The sequence below is a fragment of the Sus scrofa genome, chromosome 12 (assembly GCF_000003025.6).
Source record: "Sus scrofa isolate TJ Tabasco breed Duroc chromosome 12, Sscrofa11.1, whole genome shotgun sequence".
Classification (NCBI taxonomy): domain Eukaryota; kingdom Metazoa; phylum Chordata; class Mammalia; order Artiodactyla; family Suidae; genus Sus; species Sus scrofa.
The window spans coordinates 35313859-35337289 of record NC_010454.4 but is presented as its reverse complement, the minus strand read 5'-3'; the positions used below and the strand labels follow the sequence as shown (position 1 = coordinate 35337289).

The following is a 23431-nucleotide window of genomic DNA, read 5'->3' as shown; positions in this document are numbered from 1 at the left end:
AATCGTAAATGGTCTTAATGGCATCTAGAAAGGTGAATCCTAGAGTTCATGCTGTAGCTCAGTGGGTTAAGAACCTGATGCAGTGTCAGGATGTGGGTTTAATCCCTGGCCTCGCCCAATGGGTTAAGGATCCTGGTGTTGTCACAAGCTGCAGTGTAGGTCGTAGACGCGGCTCTGATCCAGGGCTGGTGTGGCTGTGGCGTAGGCAGATAGAGCTGCAGCTTTGATTTGACCCCTAGCCTAGGAACTGCCATATGCTACAGGTGCAGCTATTAAAAAAAAAGTGAATCCTTTTCAGAAGGTTTTCAGTTTGCCCAGATCCATTAGAGGAATCACTGTCTATGGTACCTATAGCCTTATAAAATGTATTTCTTAAATAGTAGGACCTGAAAGTCAGGCTTACTCCTTGATCTGTGGACTGTAGAACAGATGTGTGTTAGTAGGCCTAAAATAGCATTAATGTTGTACATTTCCATCAGAGCTCTTGGGTGACTAGGTGCATTGTTGATCGGCAGTAAAAGTATTTTGCAAAAAACCTTTTTTTCCTGAGTAGTAAGTCTTAATAGTGGGCTTAAAATATTCAGTTAAGGAGTGGTCCAACAGGGTCAGTGGCATCTCTGCAGTGCCAGAATGCATGCTTGATCCTTGGCCAGGCACAGTGGATTAAAGGTTCTGGTGTCGCCACAGCTCTGGTGTAGGTCACAACTGCGGTTCTGATCTGATCCACGGCTGAGGAAGCTCATATCTCTTGGGGCAACCAAAAAAGAAAAAAAAATTCGCTTAATTGTAAGTAAAAAGATATGCTGTCATCAGGCCTTGTTCTCTTTATAGAGCACAGGCAGAGTAAATGTAACATGATTCTTAAGGGCCCTAGAATTTTCAGAAGAGTAGATGAGCGTTACCTTCAACTTAAAGTCACCAGCTGCGTTAGCTCCTGACAAGTGTCAGCCTGTCCGTTGACACTTTAAAGCCAGGCATTTATTTCTCCTAGATAACTTGCTGCAGCTTCTTTATCAGCATTTGCTTCTTCCCCTTGCACTTATATACTGTGGAGATGGTTTCTTTCTTTCAGTCTCAGGAACCAGCTGCTGCTAGCTTCGAATTTTTCTTCTGCTGCTTCCTCACCTCTCTCAGAATTCATAGCATTGAGAATTAGGGCCTTTCTATGGGTTCGGCTTTGGCTTAAGGGAATGTTGTAGCTGTTTTGGTCTTCTTTCTGGACCACCGAACTTTGTCTGTATCAGTAATAGCACTACTTAGCTTTCTTAATCGTGTGTTCACGATTTAATTTCCTTTAAGGGAGTTTTCCATTGTGGCACAGCGGAAACGGATCTAACTAGGAACTGTGAGGTTGTGGGTTTGAGCTCTGACCTCACTCAGTGGGTTAAGGATCCCACGTTGCCATGAGCTGTGGTGTGGGTGCAGATATGGCTCAGATCCGGCGTTGCTGTGTCTGTGGTGTAGTCCGGCAGCTGTAGCTCTGATTTGACACCTAGTCTGAGAACCTCCATTTGCCACAGGTGCGGCCCTAAAAAGCAAAAAAAATTTACACTAATTTCCTTTAAAGATTTTTTTCTTTGCATTCACAACTTCATTTACTGTTTGGCACAAGATGCCTAGCTTCTCGCCTCTTGGCTTTTGACATGCCTTACTCACTAACCTTAATCATTTCTGGCTTTGATTTAAAGTAAGAGATGTGCAACTCTTCCTTTCACTTGAATACTTAGAGGCCATTTTAGGGTTATTAATTGGCTTAATTTCAATATTATGTCTCAGGGAATATAGAGGCCTAATGAGAGGGGTAGAGATGTAAGGGAGGAGAGTATGGTGGAGCTGATGGTGAAGCAGTCAGAACACACAGAACATTCATCAGTTAAATTTACATCGCTTGTGGATGTGGTTTGTGGCACCCCAAAACAATTCCTTTTTTTTGTCTTTTTAGGCCACACCTGCAGTATTTGGGAGGTTCCCGGGTCAGGTGTCCAATTGGAGCTGTAGCTACCAGCATATACCACAGCCACAGCAATGTGAGATTAGAGATAAGTCTTCGACCTGCACCACAGCTCACGGCAACGACGGATCCTTAACCCACTGAGCGAGGCCAGGAATCAAAACCACATCCTCATGGATGCTAGTTGGGTTTGTTAACTGCTGAGCCGTGACGGGAACTCCATGAGACTTAAATTTTAAATTAATAATTATTAAATTTATTCAGGCTTTATTTTAGTTAAAATAAAAGAAAGGACTTTAAGTTGGAATGTTCGAATTTAAGGTTTTATTTTTGTTCATGATTAGGATTGAGAGGCTATGTAAATGAAATTGAATTAAATACTGTATTTAATAGAATCATAGGTGTTTATCTGTCATGATCTTAACTAATGCAGACGAAAGAATGATCTTTTTTCGAACATATGCTTTTTCATACAAAAAACTTTTTCCAAAACTTTTATATATTGATTTAAAATTTTTACCGCTCTTGACCCTGGATGTATTTAACCATCTACATTGATGTTTTTCTTCCCAGATTTTCGATATTCTTGGTTGTTTCCTCTATGAATTTTGAGTTTTAAACACTTTTTTTTTTTTACTTCTTTTTTTTTTTTTTTTTTTTTGTCTTTTTGTTGTTGTTGCTGCTATTTCTTGGGCCGCTCCCGCGGCATATGGAGGTTCCCAGGCTAGGGGTTGAATCCGGAGCTGTAGCCACCGGCCTACGCCAGAGCCACAGCAACACCAGATCCGAGCCTCGTCTGCAACCCACACCACAGCTCACGGCAACGCCGGATCGTTAACCCACTGAGCAAGGGCAGGGACCGAACCCGCAACCTCATGGTTCCTAGTCGGATTCGTTAACCACTTCGCCACGACGGGAACTCCACTTTTTTTTTTTTTTTTTTTTTAATTTTCTTTTTAGAGCTACACCTTCAGCATATATATGGAAGCTCCCAGGAGAGGAGTCAACTAAAGGAGTGAAGGGGGTGTTCCTGCTGTGCTGCAGTGGGTTAAGAATCCAACTGCAGCAGATCTGGTTGTTGCAGGAGGTGTGGGTTCAGTCCCTGGCCCGGGAACTTCTATATGCCTCGGGTGTGGCCAATTAAAAAATATAATAGGAGTTCCCGTCGTGGCGCAGTGGTTAACGAATCCGACTAGGAACCATGAGGTCGCGGGTTCGGTCCCTGCCCTTGCTCAGTGGGTTAACGATCCGGCGTTGCCGTGAGCTGTGGTGTAGGTTGCAGACGCGGCTCGGATCCTGCATTGCTGTGGCTCTGGCGTAGGCCGGTGGCTACAGCTCCGGATTCAACCCCTAGCCTGGGAACCTCCATATGCCACGGGAGCGGCCCAAGAAATAGCAAAAAGACAAAATAAAATAAAATAGAAGTAAAATTTGGGGTTTTTTTTTTAGATGAAACTCATATAGAATATAATTAACATTTTTTGGGGGACATACCTGCAGCATGTGGAAGTTCCCAGGCCAGGGATCAACCTGACCCACTGTAGTGACAGCACTGGATCCTTAACTTGCTGCACCATAAGAGAACTCCATAATTAACTATTTTAAAATACGCAATTCAGTGGAACTTAGTGCATTTCCAGTGTTATGCAATCAGTACCTCTCTCTTGTTTCATCACCCCAAAACACCTTGTACCCATTAGGTAAACACTCCTCACTTCTTCATTTCCCCCAGTCCTAGACACCTACAATGCTGCTTTCTCTGTGTATTCTGCTTTCTCTGCCTATTCTGGATATTTCATTGAAAGTTCTTACAATTTGGGATCTTTTGTATTTGGCTTCTGTTTACTTAATATATTGTTTTCAGGGTTCACCCACTATTGAATCTTACATCAGAACTTCATTCCTTTATATGACTGAATAGTATTTCATTGTCTGTATATATTTCAACATGTTTATCCACTCATCTGTTGGTGGACATATGGGTAGTTTCCATCTTTTAGCTATTATGAATAATCCTGCTATAAATATACAAGTTTCTCTATGGGCAAATGTTTTCTTTCCTTTTTTTTTTTTAAATGGCTGCACCTGTGACGTACAGACCTTTCCGGGCATATGAGGCACAGCTGTGACCTATGCTACAGCTATAGCAACGCCAGATCCTTTAACCCACTGCTGTGGGCTAGGGATCAAACCTGCACCCAAGCCATGGCAGTTGGATTCTTAACCCACTGTGCCACAGCAGGAACTCTGTGGGCATATATTTTCATTTCCTTTAAATATATACCTAGATGTGGAATTGCTATGTTTAATGTTTTGAGGAACTGTCAACCTGTTTTCCACAGTGGCTACACCATTCTGTGTTCCTACCAGCAAGAAGTGTTTTTCCACAGCCTTACCGACACCTAATTATTTCTCATATTTAGATTATATTTTATAGCCATCTTAGGGTGAGTATGAAGTGGGTATCTCATTGTGGTTTTGACCTAAAGTTCTTTAATGGCCAGTGAAATTGAACATCTTTTCATGTGTTTTTTGGCCATTTATATATCTTCTTAGAAGAAATGTCTATTCAAGTCATTTGCTCATATTTGAATTAAATTGCTGTCTTTTAGTTGTCAATTTAGAAGAATTCTTATTTTTTTCATTTTTGGCTGCCCTGTGGCATATGGAGTTCGCAGGCTAGGGATCACATCCAAGCTACAGTTGCGACGTAAGCCAGAGCTGCAGCAATGCCAGATCCTTAACCCACTGTACTGGGTTAAGGATGAAACCTGCATCTCAGCACTCCCGAGATGCTGCTGATCCCATTGCACCACCCTGGGAACTCCATTCTCTCTCTATTTTTTTGTAGTTAGCATTTTTATCAGATACATGATTTGAAAACTTTCTGCTATTGTGTGGGTTGTCTTTTTGCTTTCTCAATAATGTCCTCTAATGCACAAAATTTTTATTTTTATTTTTGTCTTTTTAGGGCGGCACCCGCAGCATATGGGAGTTCCCAGGCTAGGGATCTAATTTGGAGCTACAGCTGCCAACCTACACCACAGCCATAGCAGTGCTAGATCTGAGCACGTCTTCGACCTATACCACAGCTCACGGCATTGTGGGATCCTTAACCCACTGAGCGAGGCCAGGAATTGAACCAATGTCCTCATGGATACCAGTCAGATTTGTTTCCACTGAGCCACAACAGGAGCTCCAAAAATTATTAACTTTTATGAATTCCAAGTTACATATTTTTTCTTTTCTTTCTCATGCTTTTGGGTTCAGATCTGTGAGGTCATTGCCAAATTCAAATTCATGAATATTTATACCTAGTTTTAGCCCTTATGTTTGGGTCATTGATCCATTTTGAATTTTTGTATGTGAAATTTAAATTTATGTGAAATACATACATGAAATTTGCATGTAGCAGTCATTTTCTTAGCACTGTTTGTTGAAGAAAATTTTTTACCCTATTGAATCATCTTAAGACCCTTGTCAAAAATCAATTGCACATAGATTCTGGGGTTTATTTCTGGATGTTTAGTGGCACCGTTTGTACTATAGAGCTGTCCTACAACTGCCATGATACCTAAGACAGAATATTACAACTTTTGCATTAGTTCTTTGTGCCATCAATTCTGATAATTCACTGTGAGAGATACTAATATAACAATCATCTGGGAGTTCTCTGGTGGTTCAGTGGGTTAAGGACCTGGCATTGTCACTGCTGTGGTGCAGGTTCTGTTCCCGGCCCAGGAACTTCTGTATGCTGCAGAAGCAGTCAAAAAGAAAAAGAGAAAAAAAAAATCGTTTGATGTACTTAAATACAGTTGGTTCTTCAAACACAGGGGTTGGGAGCACCAACCCTGTGCACAGTTGTAAATGTGGTTATCTTTATTTTTGCAATTTTCCTTCTTCTTTCAATAACGGTCCTTTCTTAATAAAATGAGTTTGAAGATTTGAAAGTTTTATACTACATAAGATATGGAAATCTGAATATATTCGCTTTCCCATTGTATAGAAAATTTTATAGGCTTGAATTTCTGAATATGTAATTTATGATAACTTGAAAAAATATAGTAGGGCAGTCAAAATTTAGTATTTGTTTTATAAATGCATGGTGATATACCTCAAAAAATGTGGCAAGAGTATTTACATGTGAGGAAATACAACTAACGAATAAATGGAAAAATATATAGCGTTGCTAAAATGTATAGCTTAGAAAGTAGTATTTCATACAAAATTTTTTCACTTTTTAGGTGGTATTTTATACCTGGTATATTGGTAAACATTTTTTCCTTCTTTTTTTTAAAGTTTTATTGAACTATAGTAGATTTACAGTGTTGCAATAAGGAAAACATTTTTAAGAGGAAGAAAGGACCTAGTGCCAATCATGTTGTGGTAGACCTTTCATGATATTATTGTCACATTCCTTTCTGAAAGAAGTATAACTGTGCATATCTTTAAGTTTTTTTTTTAAGTTACTTAATGACCATAATGTTTTGATGTCTTTCATTCTCACTTTACTAACTGTAATATTAATAGTCTGTTTTCAATTTTAGGTATGAGTATCGTGTAGAGATGGTTCATCAGTCTTGCAATGATCCTACCAAAAATATTATTCGAGAATTTGCATCTGACTTTGAAGTTGGAGAATGCTGGGGTTATAATAGATTTTTCCGTTTGGACTTACTTGCAAATGAAGGTTACTTGAATCGACAAAATGATACAGTGATTTTAAGGTAAGAGGAAACATATTGGGGCTTCTATCACAGGGAATAATGTCATCGGAACTTTATAAAAGTCTTTTAACAAAGATGAATATTGAAATTCATACTATAACCTTGCCATGTTCACAACCATTTAATTCAGAAGTCCTGGGTAGTCAGTGAATAAGTTAATCAGATGCGTATTTGACATCTAGTTAGTAATCCCATAAAAAGTAAACTACTACTTCCAGTAAATGTGGTAATGTCTTATTTATCTGTTGACTTCCTAACAACCTCACTCACCGTTTGGAAATTGAAGAATAGTGAGGGATCACGTTTTTTTTTTTTTTTCTCACTATATATTTTATTTGGACGACTGCTTTTGCAAATATAATTTCACAAAAAGATTTTTAGTTTCTTTTAGATGGCAGCAAATTAAGAGAATAGAGAGGAAAGAAAACTAAGTGATGGCTGTTGGTGTGTTTTTTGCAAGAAAGGATAACATAAACAGTGATTATAAAACTACAATAGCCATATTTAATGTTGTGACCTTTATAACTCAGTTTTGGGGCATAATTGCATGAAGTTTTAATTTGATGATCAAAATGAGAGCTTGGAGTTCCTGTCGTGGCTCAGCAGAAATAAATCCAACTAGTATCTTGCTCAGTGGGTTAAGGATCCAGTGTTGTAAGCTGTGGTGTCGGTCACAGACGTGGCTCACATCTCCTCCCATTGCTGTGGTTATGGTGTAGGCCAGCAACTACAGCTCTGATTCAACCCCTGGCCTAGGACCCTCCATATGCCATGGGTGTGGCCATAAAAAGACAAAAAAAAAAAAAAAAAAAGCTTAAGCGTTTAAAAGACATAAATTCAAATATGTTTCGAACTGCATAGTTTCAGAGTTTTAGCAGTTTAGTAAGTTTCCATCAAATAATTTAAAAGCTTTTTTCCTTAAAAGATTTGTTACACTCCTAAATTTCACTTACTATGATCTCTTTGTTCTTGAGCATGCTGGATGAGTTACTGTTACATCATCCTTTACTATTATGTGTTTTTCATAAATTTTCTGTAAGAATAAAGTAAAAAATTGTTGCATTTTAAATGTAGAAAAACAATTCATGTTTTTGTCACCTCTTCTTTTTGGGGATTATTTTAGTATCATTTTATAACCATTTAGGTTTTCTTAGATTATTCACCAAAAGCAATAATTTGTGGCTGTTTCACTCTTTAACCAGAGAGGATTGCAGAATTATTCAAATACCAATTTTATTACCAGTCTACAAAACCATTTTTTATGGCCTTGGTCATCGAAGTCATAGTAATGTAGAATGTTTTTGGTGGCAGTTTGTGTGAGAGAGTTTCTTTTCTTTAATGCCGCTTAACCTCTATTTCTTTATTTTGACCATTCCTGTTTATAACAAAACTTTTACTTAGAGCCTTGACTATTAACAGAAACAAATTCTTGTGATATTTAATTATCATTAACTCAGTAACATTTTCTGAGTCTGCCTGGCACTGGGCCAATGTTAAGAAAGGAGAAGCCATGGTTTTTGTCTTCAGGAAACTCAAGATGAAATGGACAGATTAAAACCAGTTTATTATTGTACAAGGTAGTGCTGTAATAGTATAAATGAATCATCGTGGGATTCATGGAGAAGGGGCTTTTAATTATCTTATTATTCCTAGTATTTATTTAATGAGAGGTTGCTCAAAATTTAAACCTTAAGATTCTGATTGAAGTTTATATTTGTTTATTGGAAAGTTACTTAAGTCTTTTCTATAACTACATGTGAATAGATATTCTTCTTTCCTTAAAAGAGATAATTAAATAATTTTACCTGCTGATTGCCTTTGTTTTAATGGCACACATACTAAAAGTAATGTGCAGACTTGGCGAGTTTCAGTAGTGACTTAAACATACTTTTTAGAAAGGTTTCCTGATACCAATGTATGCTGTCTGGAAGTATCTGCTTAGAATGGTGGTTGAGTGAATCTTCTTAACCCTTTGATGCATGAGTATCCTTGACTAAAAATAGTTAACTTCTGCAGAGAGTTCTTAGATGGTCAGTAGATTCCTAGACTAGCTATAAAATTTCACGTAAGAGTGGCAAGACTAGAGGAGGGATTTGCAGGCCTCTTTTGCTAAGGCTGGACCTATGCAAGAAAGAAGGAAAGCACTAGCCATTTCCTTCCTGCATAGTATTTTATTTCCAGCTAATGATCAACATTATAGCTGAGCTAAATATCACAACAAGAATTTGTTTCTGTTAATATTCAAAGCTCTAAGTAAAAGTTTTGTTATAAACAGGAATGGTCAAGATTAGTGTGGCCTCCTGTGACTCTTTTTCTTTAGAAACATCTTTACACATTACTGTAATTTTTTTTCTCTGTAAGTGGAGTCATGTTTAGCTGTCTAACAAAGGTAGATTTTGTGTGTGTTTGCTTTAATAAATACTAGTTTTTGAATCTTGAGATCAAGATTTTATCTAGATCCATGTATATGCTTTAATATATATAAATACTTACTTTAATATATATGTTTTAATATATATAAATACTTGCTTTTTTTCCTAACTCTAGTTGAAATATGCCATATTGTTGTGTATGGAGACTTTTGATTATAAACTGCTCATCTGGAGAGGTTGGGAGTATAGGTTATTTAGAACATGTAACTCTCAGAGAGGCAGTAGAGCAATACTGGGTAGTTGGCCCTTTAAGTGAATTTTTTTTTTAACTGAGGAGTATGAAATAGGGGATCATGAGATGGAAGAGGGATTGAAAAAGAACAGTCCCTAAAACAAACTTTGACTCTTTTGCTAAGGTTGGACCTATGCAAGAAAGAAGGAAAACACTAGCCATTTCCTTCCTGTATAGTATGATTCTTTTATTCCCAGCTAATGATCAACATTATAGTTGAGCTAGATATACTGAATATGTTTTTTTCCTTTTTAATGATTTTTACTTCTTTCCATTATAGCTGGTTTACAGTGTTATATGTTTTAGTAGATTAGTTTGGGAGTTTAACCATGATGTATAGTGCTATTTTTTTTTTAAAGTACACTTTGAGTTTAGACAGCTGACTTATAAATGACTTTTCAGAACCATGTGTCATTATAATTTGTGGACTGCACATATAAGTGGAAAATACCAGGAGCTCTGAGTTTGTTTTGAATTTTGGCCTTATAGCAAACTCATATAAATTTATATTTGTAGATTTATCATAATAGATTTAAGGCTTATCTTACTGTTTGAATTACTTTTCATGTGCTTTTAAGGTTTCAGGTTCGTTCACCAACTTTCTTTCAAAAATGCCGGGACCAGCATTGGTATATTACTCAGTTGGAAGCTGCACAGACTAGCTATATCCAACAAATAAATAACCTTAAAGAGGTAAGCAAAAAACATATATTTTAGGTTTACTGTTTTATATTGTCTACATTTGTAATTAGATTTTGGATATTATTGCTATTTTTGATTTTGTAGAATAATCCAGTTGTCTCATTCTTTTTTTTTTTCTTTTTTTTCTTTTTTGTTTTTGGGCACAGCCTCAGCATACAGAAGTTCCTGGGCCAGAGGGTGAATCTGAGCCGTATCTGTGACCTACGATGCCAGATCTTTAACCTACTGTGCCACAGCAGAAACACCTTAGTTGTCTTGTTCTTTATTCTTATAACCTTTTGAGTCTCCAATTCCAGACTGTCTGTTCAGTAGCCACGTATGGCCGTTTAGACTTAATCAAATTAAAATTTTAGTTCCTTTCTGTTCCGGCCATGTTTCAGGTATTGGGAACTGCAGATATAGACCATTTCCATCATTGTATAAAATTGTATGTACTATGCTGCTTTACTTTGAGGTAAACTTTTTCTCTCAGTGACGTGGGTATTTCTCTTCGCCATGCTGTCTCAAATTGAGAGGATTCTAAGCTATAGAACAATTGAAAATTGCCCCATATTCAGTTCTCAGTATTGTTGAATTGAGTGCTGGGGATGATCACTTAATGACTTGTTTGTTTGTTGTTTGTTTGTTTGGCTTGTTAGGGCCACCCTTGCATATGGAAGTTCCCAGGCTGGGGGTTGAATTGGAACTACAGCTGCCAGCCCATAGCACAGCACATCTGTGTCTGCAACCTACATCACAGCTCATGACAATACCAGATCCCCCCACTGGCAAGGCCAGAGATTGAACCTGCATCTTCATGGATACTAGTCGGATTTGTTTCCACTGCACCACAGCAAGAACTCCCTGACTTTTTATTTTACAATGGTAAACTAAATTGCATAAGGAATATTTCTTCCTACCAATGGATATTGGAATTGGATGAGGATTTTGAAGGGTTGAGGTGGTTAATACATGAGGAAGGAAAAATTTCATATTAAGTGTACTATTACCAGAAATTTTCATGTTAAGAATACTATTTAAAACTGCCTTATTTATTCCACAGTTTGCTAATTGTGTATATAGCTTGGGCTAGAAAAGAAAAGATGAGAATACATTGTGCAATTTTTCTTTGTCATAGATTTTTCCATAAGCAAAAGTCAGAAAGATATGAGATGGTTCAAGAAATGGTTTTGGAGTTCTCATTGTAGACCAGCAGGTTAAGGACCTGACATAGTCTCTGTGAGGATTCAGGTTCAATCCCTGGTCTTGCTCAGTGGGTTGGGGATCTGGTGTTGCTGCAAGGTGTGGTGTAGGTGCAGCTGAACTTTGATAAGCCACAGATGCAGCCATAATGAGAGAAAAACAATGGTTTTATGACCATTTGGATACATGTAGTTATTTTCATTTGAAATAATTTACTGTACTAGTGAAGCACTGCTTAATACTCACATTTGTATAATTCTTGTTTTAATAGAGACTTACTATTGAGTTGTCTCGAACTCAGAAATCGAGAGATTTGTCACCACCAGATAATCATCTTAGTCCCCAAAATGATGAAACTCCTGAGACACGAGCTAAGAAGTCTGGATCATGTGCTGACATGCTTCTCCAGGATTGTTCTACTACAGCTTCTGTAAGAGAGGTCAAAGAGGATGAAGAAGATGAGGAGAAGATTCAAAATGAAGATTATCATGTAATAATTAGACCCGTTCTAGATTTGTTTTATGTTTGAAAAGAAAAATGATACAGTGATTTCTAACATAGACTATAGGGGGAATCAATGTGCTGAAAATCTTGTTCATTTATATTTTCATTGTTAGTGTATACCCTCTGTAAGTCAGAAGTTGTAGAATCAAAAGTGTTTCTAGATTCCAATAATTTATAGAAAACTGTATATTCTACAAAACAAACTTTGGTGTATATTCTAGAAACTGTACAAATTGTGGCTTTTAAAAAGATGTCCAGTTTCCATTCATTGAATCTAAAAGCACCTTGTCATTGCATATGTAGGTAGAATGATTTAGGATTTGGGAGATAGCCAGATTTTGTTCCAGCTAAACAGCTAGAATGAGAATTCAGAAAGTGGTTGTTACTGTTTAAGGTAAGAGGGTGATGGAGAAATAAGCCTTTTTTGTTACAGCTGTTATTTGTAAGATGGGAGGCTTGGGGTATATGTTAGGAGCCATGAGGGAGAGAGATTGAAGATGAGTTCCAGGGTTTTGATAAAACAAAGTGTTTAAGGAGATAATAGAGGTTTGAATGGAGCACTCAGGTGAAGCAGTTAACCTTTAATAGAGTTAAAAGAACGGAGGAGTTTGCAGCTAGAGCAGCTAAAAGTCGGGGGCATTTGTGCTTAATAGCCAATATATTTTTCTGAGTAGATAGGTGATGGGGTTTTATAATTACCTGGAGGATTATAAAGGTTAGGCAGCCTTGAGGAGTGGTGGTTTGAAATGTTACTCTTTGAAGAGCCTTACTGGAAGCTGATATGGACGGTATGAAACATTTCCATTCACATCGAGGGCCCAGCTGAAACTGGCAGAAGTTAATTACTAGTGGTTACTAGGCAATGTGGTTGAGTGATTTATCTCTGCAGGGCTCAGCAATCCAGGCACAGGAGCAGAGTTTCTGATGATTATATTATTCTTTGGTGCTTGGTCCATGGGCTGGCTGGGACAAACTGAGTGAAAACATTTGAAATAGAAATCTTGTTTCTGGAGTTTCCGTTGTGGCACAGTGGTTAACGAATCCAACTAGGAACCATGAGGTTGCGGGTTCGGTCCTTGCCCTTGCTCAGTGGGTTAACGATCTGGCATTGCCATGAGCGGTGGTGTAGGTTGCAGACGCGGCTCGGATCCTGTGTTGCTGTGGCTTTGGTGTAGGCCAGAGGCTACAGCTCCCATCTGACCCCTAGCCTGGGAACCTCCATATGCCACGGGAGTGGCCCAAGAAATAGCAAAAAGACAAAAGAAAAGAAAAGAAAGAAATCTTGTTTCTTTGCCTTAACCTAGCATGAGCTTTCGGATGGAGATCTGGATCTGGATCTTGTTGGTGAAGATGAAGTAAATCACCTTGATGGCAGCAGTTCCTCTGCCAGTTCCACAGCAACAAGTAACACAGAAGAAAATGATATTGATGAAGAAACTATGTGAGTGTCTTACATTTACTACTGCTATAAATCATCTAAGTGGGAATTATTAGAAGCATATTAATTAAGTTGGGCTTAAAAGTGAGGATATTGAGGTTTTTTGATCAACACTATCTTACCTAAACAAACGAACTTGAAGGAAAGAGTGAATTAGTTTCTTTCCTCTCATCTCTGAGTTCCAAACCGAGTTACAGTTTTAACTTTTTTTTGGCTGCATCCACGGCATAGGGAAGTTCCCAGGCCAGGGATTGAACCCAAGCCAATGCAGCAACAGTGCTGGATCCTTAACCTGCTCCACCACAAGGAAATTCCTAGTTTTAACTTTTAATTTTGTAGTTATTTCATATTTAAGAAAAGTTGGAAAATTATAACAGACAATTCCTATACTTCCTTTGCCCAGATTAATTCCCTAAATGTTAATGTTTTGCTTTGTTATATTTCTCTCTTTTTTCTCTCTATGTATAATTTTTTGAGTTTTTGGGTTTTTTGTCTTTTTAGAGCCACACCCACGGCATATGGAAGTTCCCAGGCTAGCGGTCGAATCAGAGCTGTGGCCACCAGCGTACACCACAGCCATAGTAAAGCATGATCTGAGCCAAGTCTGCAGCTGCCACGACTTCCGGATCCTTAACCTACTGAGTGAGGCCAGGGATCAAACCCTCATCCTCATGGATACTAGCCAGGTTCGTTACCACTGAGCCACAACAGGAACTCCTGAGATTTTGAGAGTGAATCCACTTCTCATTCTATACTTCATAGAATCAAGTGTTTCTTATGTAATGCTATGATCTGCGGCCTTGTAGTAATTTTGCCAGAGATATCCTTTGGTTTAGGATCCAATTCAGGATTACATGTTGTTTTTTAAGACTTTAGTTTGCTTCAGACTGGGTCATATAGTCTTTTTTTCTTTTTCTTTTTCTTTTTTTCATGACTTGCAACACTTTGGAGAAATACAGAGCAGTTATTTTGTAGGAAATCCCTCAATTTGAAATAGTCTGATGTTTCCTTACAATTAGATGGAGGTTGTATACTGTTGGGATAAGAGATAATACAGAAATGATTGTATAGGGAGTTCCTTTGTGGCTCAGCGGAAACGAATCTGACTAGTATCCATGAGGATGCAGGTTTGAACCCTGGCCTCGCTCAGTGGGTTAAGGATCCAGTGTTGCTGTGAGCTATGGTGTAGGTCAAAGATGAGGCTTGGATCTGGTGTTACATAGGCCAGCAGCTACAGCTCCAATTCGACCCCTGTCCTGGGAACTTCCACGTGCCGAGGGTGCAGCCCTAAAAAAAAATAAAATTAAAAAAGGAGGGAGTTCCCGTCATGGTGCAGTGGTTAACGAATCCGACTAGGAACCATGAGGTTGCGCGTTCGGTCCCTGCCCTTGCTCAGTGGGTTAACGATCCGGCGTTGCCGTGAGCTGTGGTGTAGGTCGCAGACGCGGCTCGGATCCTGCGTTGCTGTGGCTCTGGCGTAGGCCGGTGGCTACAGCTCCGATTCGACCCCTAGCCTGGGAACCTCCATATGCCGCGGGAGCGGCCGAAGAAATAGCTAAAAAGACCAAAAAAATAAATAAATAAAAATAAAAAATAAAAAAAGGAAATGATAATGTCGCCTTTTCAGTGCATCATATATGAAGAGAAGGTTGAGAACACATCTTGCATCTGTCCCATTACGGTCGATTGATTTAGATCACATGGTTAAGACGATGTCTGCCCGATCTCTAAAATGACTACTATTCCCTTTTGTAATAAGTATCTCATGGGACATATTTGGAGACTGTAAATAATCTTATTTCTCATTGTGCTTTTGTCCCCTAGTTTTACCTTCCATTGATGATCCTGCATGAAAAGGATTATAGTGTTGATTGCCAAACTGATTTTCTAATGCTGTTATTCCTTCTACATTTATTAATTGGAATTCTTCTCTAAGGAAGAGCTTTTCCATCTATGCCATTCTTTAATTAACTAATTGATTTCATTAGTGTAGGCTCCATGGAGTTTTGTATTTTTAAATAGTTTACTCCATTTACTATCATAAAATGTTGCTCAGATTTTCCTGGATTTGGCCAGTGGGAGCCTGTTAAAAACCCCTATGTCCTTTTGAGATGTGTTCATCATTTTTTAAGCCGTTTCTTATTTTCTGGTGGTACAAACCATTCTTTTTCTATCCCAGCCTTGGCACCAGCCATTTCACAAGAGTAAGGCAAGAGTTTTAAACCCCCTATTTGACTTAACCTTCATTAACCACAAATGAGCTCTTCCAAATAGACCTTTTTCAATTAATGTTTCCCCTTTAGCATTCATGGCAAACTGTCTAAAAGGGTTAGTTAAAATGTGAAGCATTTAAGTCAACAAATCAGAAATCATTATTGGTGATATTTTTAGATATATAAAATATAACTGATTGATTTGAATCGACATGGAAAAGTCTTTTAGATGGTGATTCTATATAGTGGACTCCTTGCTAATAGCTTAAATATCTGTTCTATCTGAATTAATAAGTCTTTTGACTGTTAGGTCTCTTGACGTTTTTCAAGGTAGTTTTTTACATAAAATTTGATTCACAGCCTTTCATTAGATTGACCTTTTAAAGCTTTTTCTGCTAGAAGGTATTTGATTATGCTCCCTTTATAAACATACATCTACAGTAATATCTTGATTCAAACTGTTGTATAATTCATAGAAACAGCACAATTAATACTGAGCTAATTTGAGCATTTAGGGAATTATAAATTGTTAGCTCTTACAAATTAAAATCAGTACTTCCTTTTTTATCTGGGTAATAAATAGGTATATGGTTGATTTGGATAATGATTAATAAACAGCTTTTAGTTAGCTGGAACACATTTATCAAATGGGCCTTTGTTTTCTCTTCCTCCACCTCAGTCTTTTCTATATTAGTAGTATATATTTTGTTGCTGTTTTTTTCTTTTTATTTTGAAGTAATTGTAAGTTCATTTGCAGTTATAAGAAAAAAATCCAAGATCCCATATACCCTTTACCCAGTTTTCCCCAGTAGTAACATCTTGTAAAAATTCAGCCATGTCTGCAACCTACACCATAGCTCACAGCAACGCCAGATTACCAACCCACCCACTGAGCGAGGCCCGAGGTCGAACCCACATCCTCATAGGATACTAGTTGGGTTCGTTATCACTGAGCCACAATGGGAACGCTGTAAACCAAATTTTTTTTATTAAAGTATAGTTGATTTATAATGTTGTGACAGTGTCTACTGTACAGCAAAGTGACCCAGTCATTCACATATGTATATATGCACACGCATTCTTTTTCTCATTATTTTCTGTTTTGTTTTATCATAGGAAATTGGATATAGTTTCCTGTACTGTACAGTAGGGCCTTATTGCTTATCCATTCTAAATATGATAATTTGCATCTACTAACCTCATACTCCCAGTAATTCCCACTCTCTCCTCCTCCCCCTTGGCAACCACATGTATGCCCCCCATGTCTGTGAGTCTGTTTCTGTTCTATAGATAAGATCATTTGTGCCATCTTTTAGATTCCACATATAGGTGATATCTTATGTGTTTGTATTTCTCTTTCTGACTTAGTATGATAAGCTCTAGTTGCTGCAAATGGTGTTTCGTTCTTTTTTATGGCTGAGTAGTATTCCATCGTGTGTATGTACCACATCTTCTTAATCTGTTCATCTGTCGGTGGGCAGTTAGGTTGTTTCCATGTCTTAGCTATTGTGAATAGTGCTGATGTGAACATACAAGTGCATATATTTTTTTGAAGTGTAGTTTTCTCTGGATGTATGCCCAGGAGTGGGATTGCTAGATCATATGGTAGTTCTATATTTAGTCTTCTGAGGAACCTCCATACTGTTTTCCATAGTGATTGTACCAGTTTACATTCCCACTAACAGTGTGGAAGTGTTCCCTTTCCTTGACACCCTCTCCAGTATTTATTATTTGTAGACTTATTAATGATAGCCATTCTGACCCATGTGGGGTGTTATCTCTTCGTAGTTTCGATTCACATTTCTCTAATAATTAGTGATGTTGAGAATTTTTTCATGTGCCTGCTGGCCATCTCTATGTCTTCTTTGGAGAAATGTCCATTTAGGTCTTGTCTCCATTTTTCGATTGGGTTGTTTGTTTTGTTTTTGGGTTATATGAGTTGTTTATGTATTTTGGAGATTAAGCTCTTGTCAGTTGCATCATTGGCAACTGTTTTCTCCCATTCTGTAGGGTGTTGTGTTTGTGGTTTCCTTTGATGTGCAAAAGCTTGTAAGTTTGATTAGGTCCCACTGGTTTATTTTTGTTTTTATTTCTATTGCTTTTGGAGACTGATCCAAGAAAACATTTGTACATGTTGGAGAACATATTGCCTATGTTCACTTCTAGGAGGTTTGAGTTTATTTTTGTTCATGGTGTGAAGGTGTATTCTAGTTTCATTGATTTAGATGCAGCTGTCCAGTTTTGCCCCCACCACCTGCTGAAGAGACTTTTTTTCCATTTAATATTCTTGCCTCCTTGTTGAAAATTAATTGATTGTAGGTGTCTGTGGACTTTTTTTTAACTGTTGAGCTTTTTAATTAATAGTAAAATAACATTTCTAAGGGCAGTTCAGTGGCATTAAGTATTCATATTGTTGTGGAGCCATTAATCACCACCATCTATTTCCAGAGCTTTTTTTTATCTTCCCAAACTAAACTCTGTACCCACTAAGCAATAAAGTCCCCATTCACCCTGGCAACTAGAGAGTTCTTTATATATTAGATACTAGTCCTTTGTTGGATTTGGATACTTGCTTTGCAAATACATTTTGTCTCTCTCTCTAGCTTGTCTTCTTTTTTTTTTTTTGATGTTTAATATAAAATTTATTCTTTAGCTTGTATGAAATTAAAATTTATTGATATATATGAATTCAATTGAATATTTTCCTCTATATATTTCAAATAGATATGCATGTTATAAATTAGCTTGTCTTCTTAATAAGATCTTTTTGCCAAGCAGAAGTTTTTAATCTTCCAACAGTGTTTTATAATTTTCGTAATATATGTCTTACATGCTCTTTGCTAAATTCGTTCCTGGGTATCTTATTCTTTTGCATGCTATTGTAAATGGAATTGAATTTTCTTTTTAATTTCTGTTGTAGATTGTTCTTTGCATGTATGTGAAAATAGTTGATTTTTGTACCCTGTAACCTTGCCAACTCATTTATTCTAATAGTTTTTTGATGGATTCTTTAGGTTTTTCATTTCTTCTACAAAAACACTTTTTTTCCAGTCTGATCCCTTACTTGCCTGAGTTCACTTTCTGGAATGTGGGAGTGGATATTCTTTCTTGTCTTGTTCCTGATCTTAGAGGGAAAGCACACCATTAAGTGTGATGTTAGTGGTGGTTTTCCATAGATGTTCCTTATCAACTTTGAGGATGTTCCCATCTCGTCCTAGTTTATTGAGTGTTTTTATTATGAAAGGGAATTGGATTTTGTCAAATCTCTTGCTGCATCTATTCAGATGATCATGTAGTTCCCCCCCCCACATTGGTATGTTGTATCACAGTTGATTTTCAGATTTTAAACCAACTTCGCATTCCTTGGATGAATTCTACTCTGCCATGGTGTGTAATTCTTTGTTTTGGTGGATTCCATTTTAGAGTATTTTCGTATGCTGTGTTTTGCACCATTTGCTGTGACTTTTTTTATAGCCTGTTTATTCCTCCAGGCAAAATCTCTGAGCTAGAGTTCTGAAGCTGGAGTGAGGGCAAAGGTGTGATTATTTCTCTCCCTTTAGAAGCTGAGCCAGTGGGGGTTGGCAGGTTGGGGGCTCTAGCCTCTGATCTTTTCAGCTTGTCTTCTCAGGTCTGGGACTTCTGCTTCATGAGTGAATTGGGGCAAGGGTGATCTTGGCCCCGGTATTCTCAGCATGCTGTGTCCAAGGTAGAGCCTTGGGACAGGGGAGAACAAGGGAATTCCTACCTCTTGGCCACATATATCTGATCTTAGCCTTAGCCCACACGTAGCTAGGAATGGGATGAGAAATGCTACGTCTTGCCCCTCCTGGTATATTCCTAGGTATATAGCCCTTCTATTGGGAGCTGTTGGAAATGGGGGCCCTATGTTCTTTGCTACGCCAGTTTGAAGTGGAATTTCTCTGTCATTGAAATGGAAGGGGGAGAAGTGGTCTTGGTTCAAGTACTATAGACTCACTCTTGTTGTAGATTTTAGTACATCTTCTGAGGAGGTGTTGTCATTGTTTGCTGTATGCGTTTAGAACCATCTCTATAGAGTCTTTATTTTCCTTTATAAAGCTGCACCTACGGTATATAGAATGGAACCACATCCTCATGGATACTAGTGGATTAAGGATCTGGCATTGCCCCAAGCTACGACATAGGTCTCAGATGCCGCTCGGATCCTGTGGTAGCTGTGGCTGTGACATCGGCTGGCAGCTGTAGCTCTGATTTCACCCTTAGCCTGGGAACTCGAATATGCCACAGGTGCAGGCTTAAAAAAGTAATTGTGTTTTGATAGATAACACCTTCTTTTCTGAAATAATATTTTAAGAAAATAGTCACATACAGTAATTTGAATATCTTTCTTAACCTTAAAATGTAGTGTTTTAAGCCTAATTTACTACCATTAAATTATGTATTCTTTGAAGCTATCATCTGTTTTGTTTATAATGGTTCTCAGATTTTCAGTTTTAGAAATTAAATGTGGCTAACCCCTTTTGGTATTTTAAAAAGACAGATTGCACATTAACACTACCCATACAGGAGTTTCTGTCGTGGCGCAGTGGTTAACGAATCCAGCTAGGAACCATGAGGTTGCGGGTTTGATCCCTGGCCTCGCTTAGTGGGTTAAGGATCCGGTGTTGCTGTGAACTGTGGTGTGGGTTGCAGACGTGGCTCAGATCCCGAGTTGCCGTGGCTGTGGTATAGGCCAGCAGCTACAGCTCTGATTAGACCCCTAGCCTGGGAACCTCCATATACTGCAGGTGCAGCCCTAAAAAAGGCAAAAAAAAAAAAAAAAGAAACTACCCATACATGTGATAATGACAAAAGTCTTTTCCCTCATTTTTGTATTTAGAAATATCTGATTAGATCACAGGAGAAAGCTCTGCACTGTTGTTATTAAAATTCATTAAGATGTGACAGATAATGTTATTTGTACTTTCTGTGTGGAATGATGAATTTTGTATATTCTTAGGTCTGGAGAAAATGATGTGGAATACAATAACATGGAATTGGAAGAGGGAGAACTCATGGAAGATGCAGCTGCAGCAGGACCTCCAGGTACAAAGGCCAACCCCTACAAGCCATTCTGCTTCTCTTTGTTCTTCACCAAATGTGTCATATTTTAATATGTGGCAGCCCTTGCTCTACATGGTTCATGGTGTAGGAGGGGCTATATTTTTATGGATGGATTAGGAGTATATCACTAATAGTATTTAAACTTTAATGATAGATAAGTGTTATTGTACTAGGCATTGTTCAGAAGCACTTTGTGTGTACTTTATCTCATTTACCTATAAAATCTTGGAGAAAGCTTTTAATATCTGTTTTTTATGCCTATAGAAACTTAAGTGTAAAGAAATTGAGCAACTTACTTTCTTATCCCTATAAATAAAGAAAAGGAATTAGAGTTTTAGGTTTAGTTGAATCCAAAGCTCATGGTCTTATCCACCGTTATATACTTACTATTTTTTTTTTTTTTTTATCTTTTGTCTTTTGTCTTTTCAAGGCCACACCCACGGCATACAGAGGTTCCCAGGCTAGGGGTCTAATCGGAGCTGCAGCCACTGGCCTACGCCAGAGCCACAGCAACACGGAATCTGAGCCACATCTGCGACCCACACCACAGCTCATGGCAATGCTGGATCCTTAACCCACTGAGCAAGGCCAGGGATCGAACCCACAACCTCATGGTTCCCATTCGGATTCGTTAACCACTGAGCCACGATGGGAACTCCTACTTACTATCTTTTTATCATATTTGTATATGTACCTTGACTATAATATAATCTGAAGAGAATCATTGAATCTTTGACTTATAAAAGGCTTTCTGAGAGCTCAATTTATATATGGAAAAAACCCAGATTTAGTCACCGAGATCACATAGGTGGTATAGCCAGACTAGAATGTTGCTTTATTTTTTTGGGCCCAGTTTTCTTGCCAGATTTCACTCTTTCTCCTAGGATGACCTTGCTTAAATAGTGAGTGTTTCTTTTGTGGTTTATTTATTTATTTATTTTTGTCTTTTTGCCTTTTTTAGGTCCACTTCCTGTAGCATATGAAGGTTCCCAGGCTAGGGGTCGAATTGGAGCTGTAGCCCCCAGCCTACGCCAGAGCCACAGCAACTCGGGATCCGAGCCATGTCTGCGACCTACACCACAGCTCACGGCAATGCCAGATCCTTAACCCACTGAGCGAGGCCAGGGATCGAACCCGCAACCTCATGGTTCCTAGTCGGATTCATTAACACTGCACCATGACGGGAACTCCTCTTTTGTGTTCTTAAAGCTGATTAACTAAGATTAATTAAGAAACTTGGCTAGAACAATTATCAGCTAGTTTTGTACTGCTTCTGCTTTACTGGTGCTGCCTTTGGTGTGAATGTTGGCATGTCCTGTAGCATTCATGGATAACTAAATCCTCTTAAATAGTGCTCCTCAGCGTTTCAGCTTCTACCTGTGCACTCTACTCCTATCTCTCACCTTTTTCCTAGGTGATCTGAATCATACCTGTATTTCAGTTCTGTGTATATATGATTACTCTTCAAATTCTATCTCTAGCCTTTATTTTTCTAACGACTTCCAGACCAATGTAGCATTCTGGTTTTGATGTCTCAGGCTTAGCATCTCCCAGACAGAAATCAGTATCTTTTCATCTGCAGGCCTGTTTGTAAGTAATGGCCACCATCTTGGTGATGATAGTGCTATACCTTCCTAACCTTTTCCTCTCCCTCAAACTCTGCCTTTAATATGTTAGGAAAATCTGTTGGTTCTACTTCCTAAATAGTGTGTGAATTCATTTGTTATTTCACATTCTATTGGCATTTCTGGTCCAGGCCACTGTCTTTCAAAACAGCCTCTCATGTGGGTTCCTTGTATCCATTATTATTCCCCTCCATTCTGTTTCCCTTCAAAATGAGGTGAGTATTTTCCCTTCAAAATAGTATCTGATCGTATCACGTCTCAAAACCCTTTAGTGGGAGTTCCCCAGTGGCTCAGCAGGTTAAGAACCTGGCATTGCCACTGCTGTGACTTGGGTCACTGATGTGAGTTATTGAATGTTAATTAGCTTGATTGTGGTGACCATTTCACAGTGTAGATTTGGAGTTCTCATGTGTAGCGGGTTAAGAGTCCAGCAATGCCACTGCTATGACTTGGGTCACTTCTGGCCTGGGAACTTCTGAAAGCCCCCCAAAAAAAACCCTTATTGCATTCCATTTACTTATAGGATGAAGTTCATACTCGTTAATATGGTACACAAGGCCCTTCATGTGCTGGCTTCTGTTCATTTTTTTTTTCTTCCAGCTTTACTGAGGTATATATTTTACCAATATGATGGTTTCATATAAATCTACATTGTGTTTTTGTTGTTATTTTTTTGGTTTTGGGGTTTTTTTTGGCTGCAGCTGTGATATGGACATTCTTGAGCCATGGTTTGAATTCATACCACATCAGCCACCCAAGCTGCTGCGATGACAATGCCAGATCCTTAACCCGCTGCACCACGAGAGAACTCTAAATCTGCATTGTGAAATGGTCACCACAATCAAGCTAATTAACATTCATTAACTCTCATAGTTACCTGTCTTTTTCTTTCCTCCTCCCCGCCTTACTCTCCCCTCTGACAACTACCTGTTTGTTTTCTGTACGTATGACTTTGTTTCTGTTTTGTTGTATTCATTCGTTTTGTTTTTTAGATTATTTGTGTAAGTGAAAATCATATGGTATTTGTCTTTCTGTTTTATTTCACTTAGCATAATACCTTCCAAGTCCATAATGTTGCAAATGACAGGATTTTATTCTTTTTTATGGCTGGGTAATGTGTGTGTGTGTATGTGTGTGTGTGTATCTCCCACATTTTCTTTATCCATTCATGTATCAGTGGATACTTAGGTTGCTTTCTCATCTTAGCTATTGAAAATAATGCTGTAATGAATGTTGGAGTGCATGTCCCTTTTCTTTTTTTTTTTTGTCTTTTTGCCTTTTCTAGGGCCGCTCCCTCAGCATATGGAGTTCCCAGGCTAGGGGTCTAATCAGAGCTGTAGCCA

General features: G+C 38.2%; 1 protein-coding gene across 9 annotated transcripts in view; it reads left to right on the top strand.

The window, feature by feature from the left end:
- TRIM37 (tripartite motif containing 37) overlaps positions 1–23431 on the top strand; it is a 134173-nt gene that overhangs the window by 56175 nt on the left and 54567 nt on the right. For all 9 annotated transcript variants that reach the window (XM_021067287.1, XM_013981116.2, XM_021067283.1 and 6 more), the window contains exons 13-17: positions 6499–6678; positions 9921–10035; positions 11498–11716; positions 13035–13171; positions 20360–20445. In XM_021067287.1, the coding sequence (XP_020922946.1) occupies positions 6499–6678; positions 9921–10035; positions 11498–11716; positions 13035–13171; positions 20360–20445 (737 nt within the window). The remainder of the gene's footprint in view (positions 1–6498; positions 6679–9920; positions 10036–11497; positions 11717–13034; positions 13172–20359; positions 20446–23431) is intronic.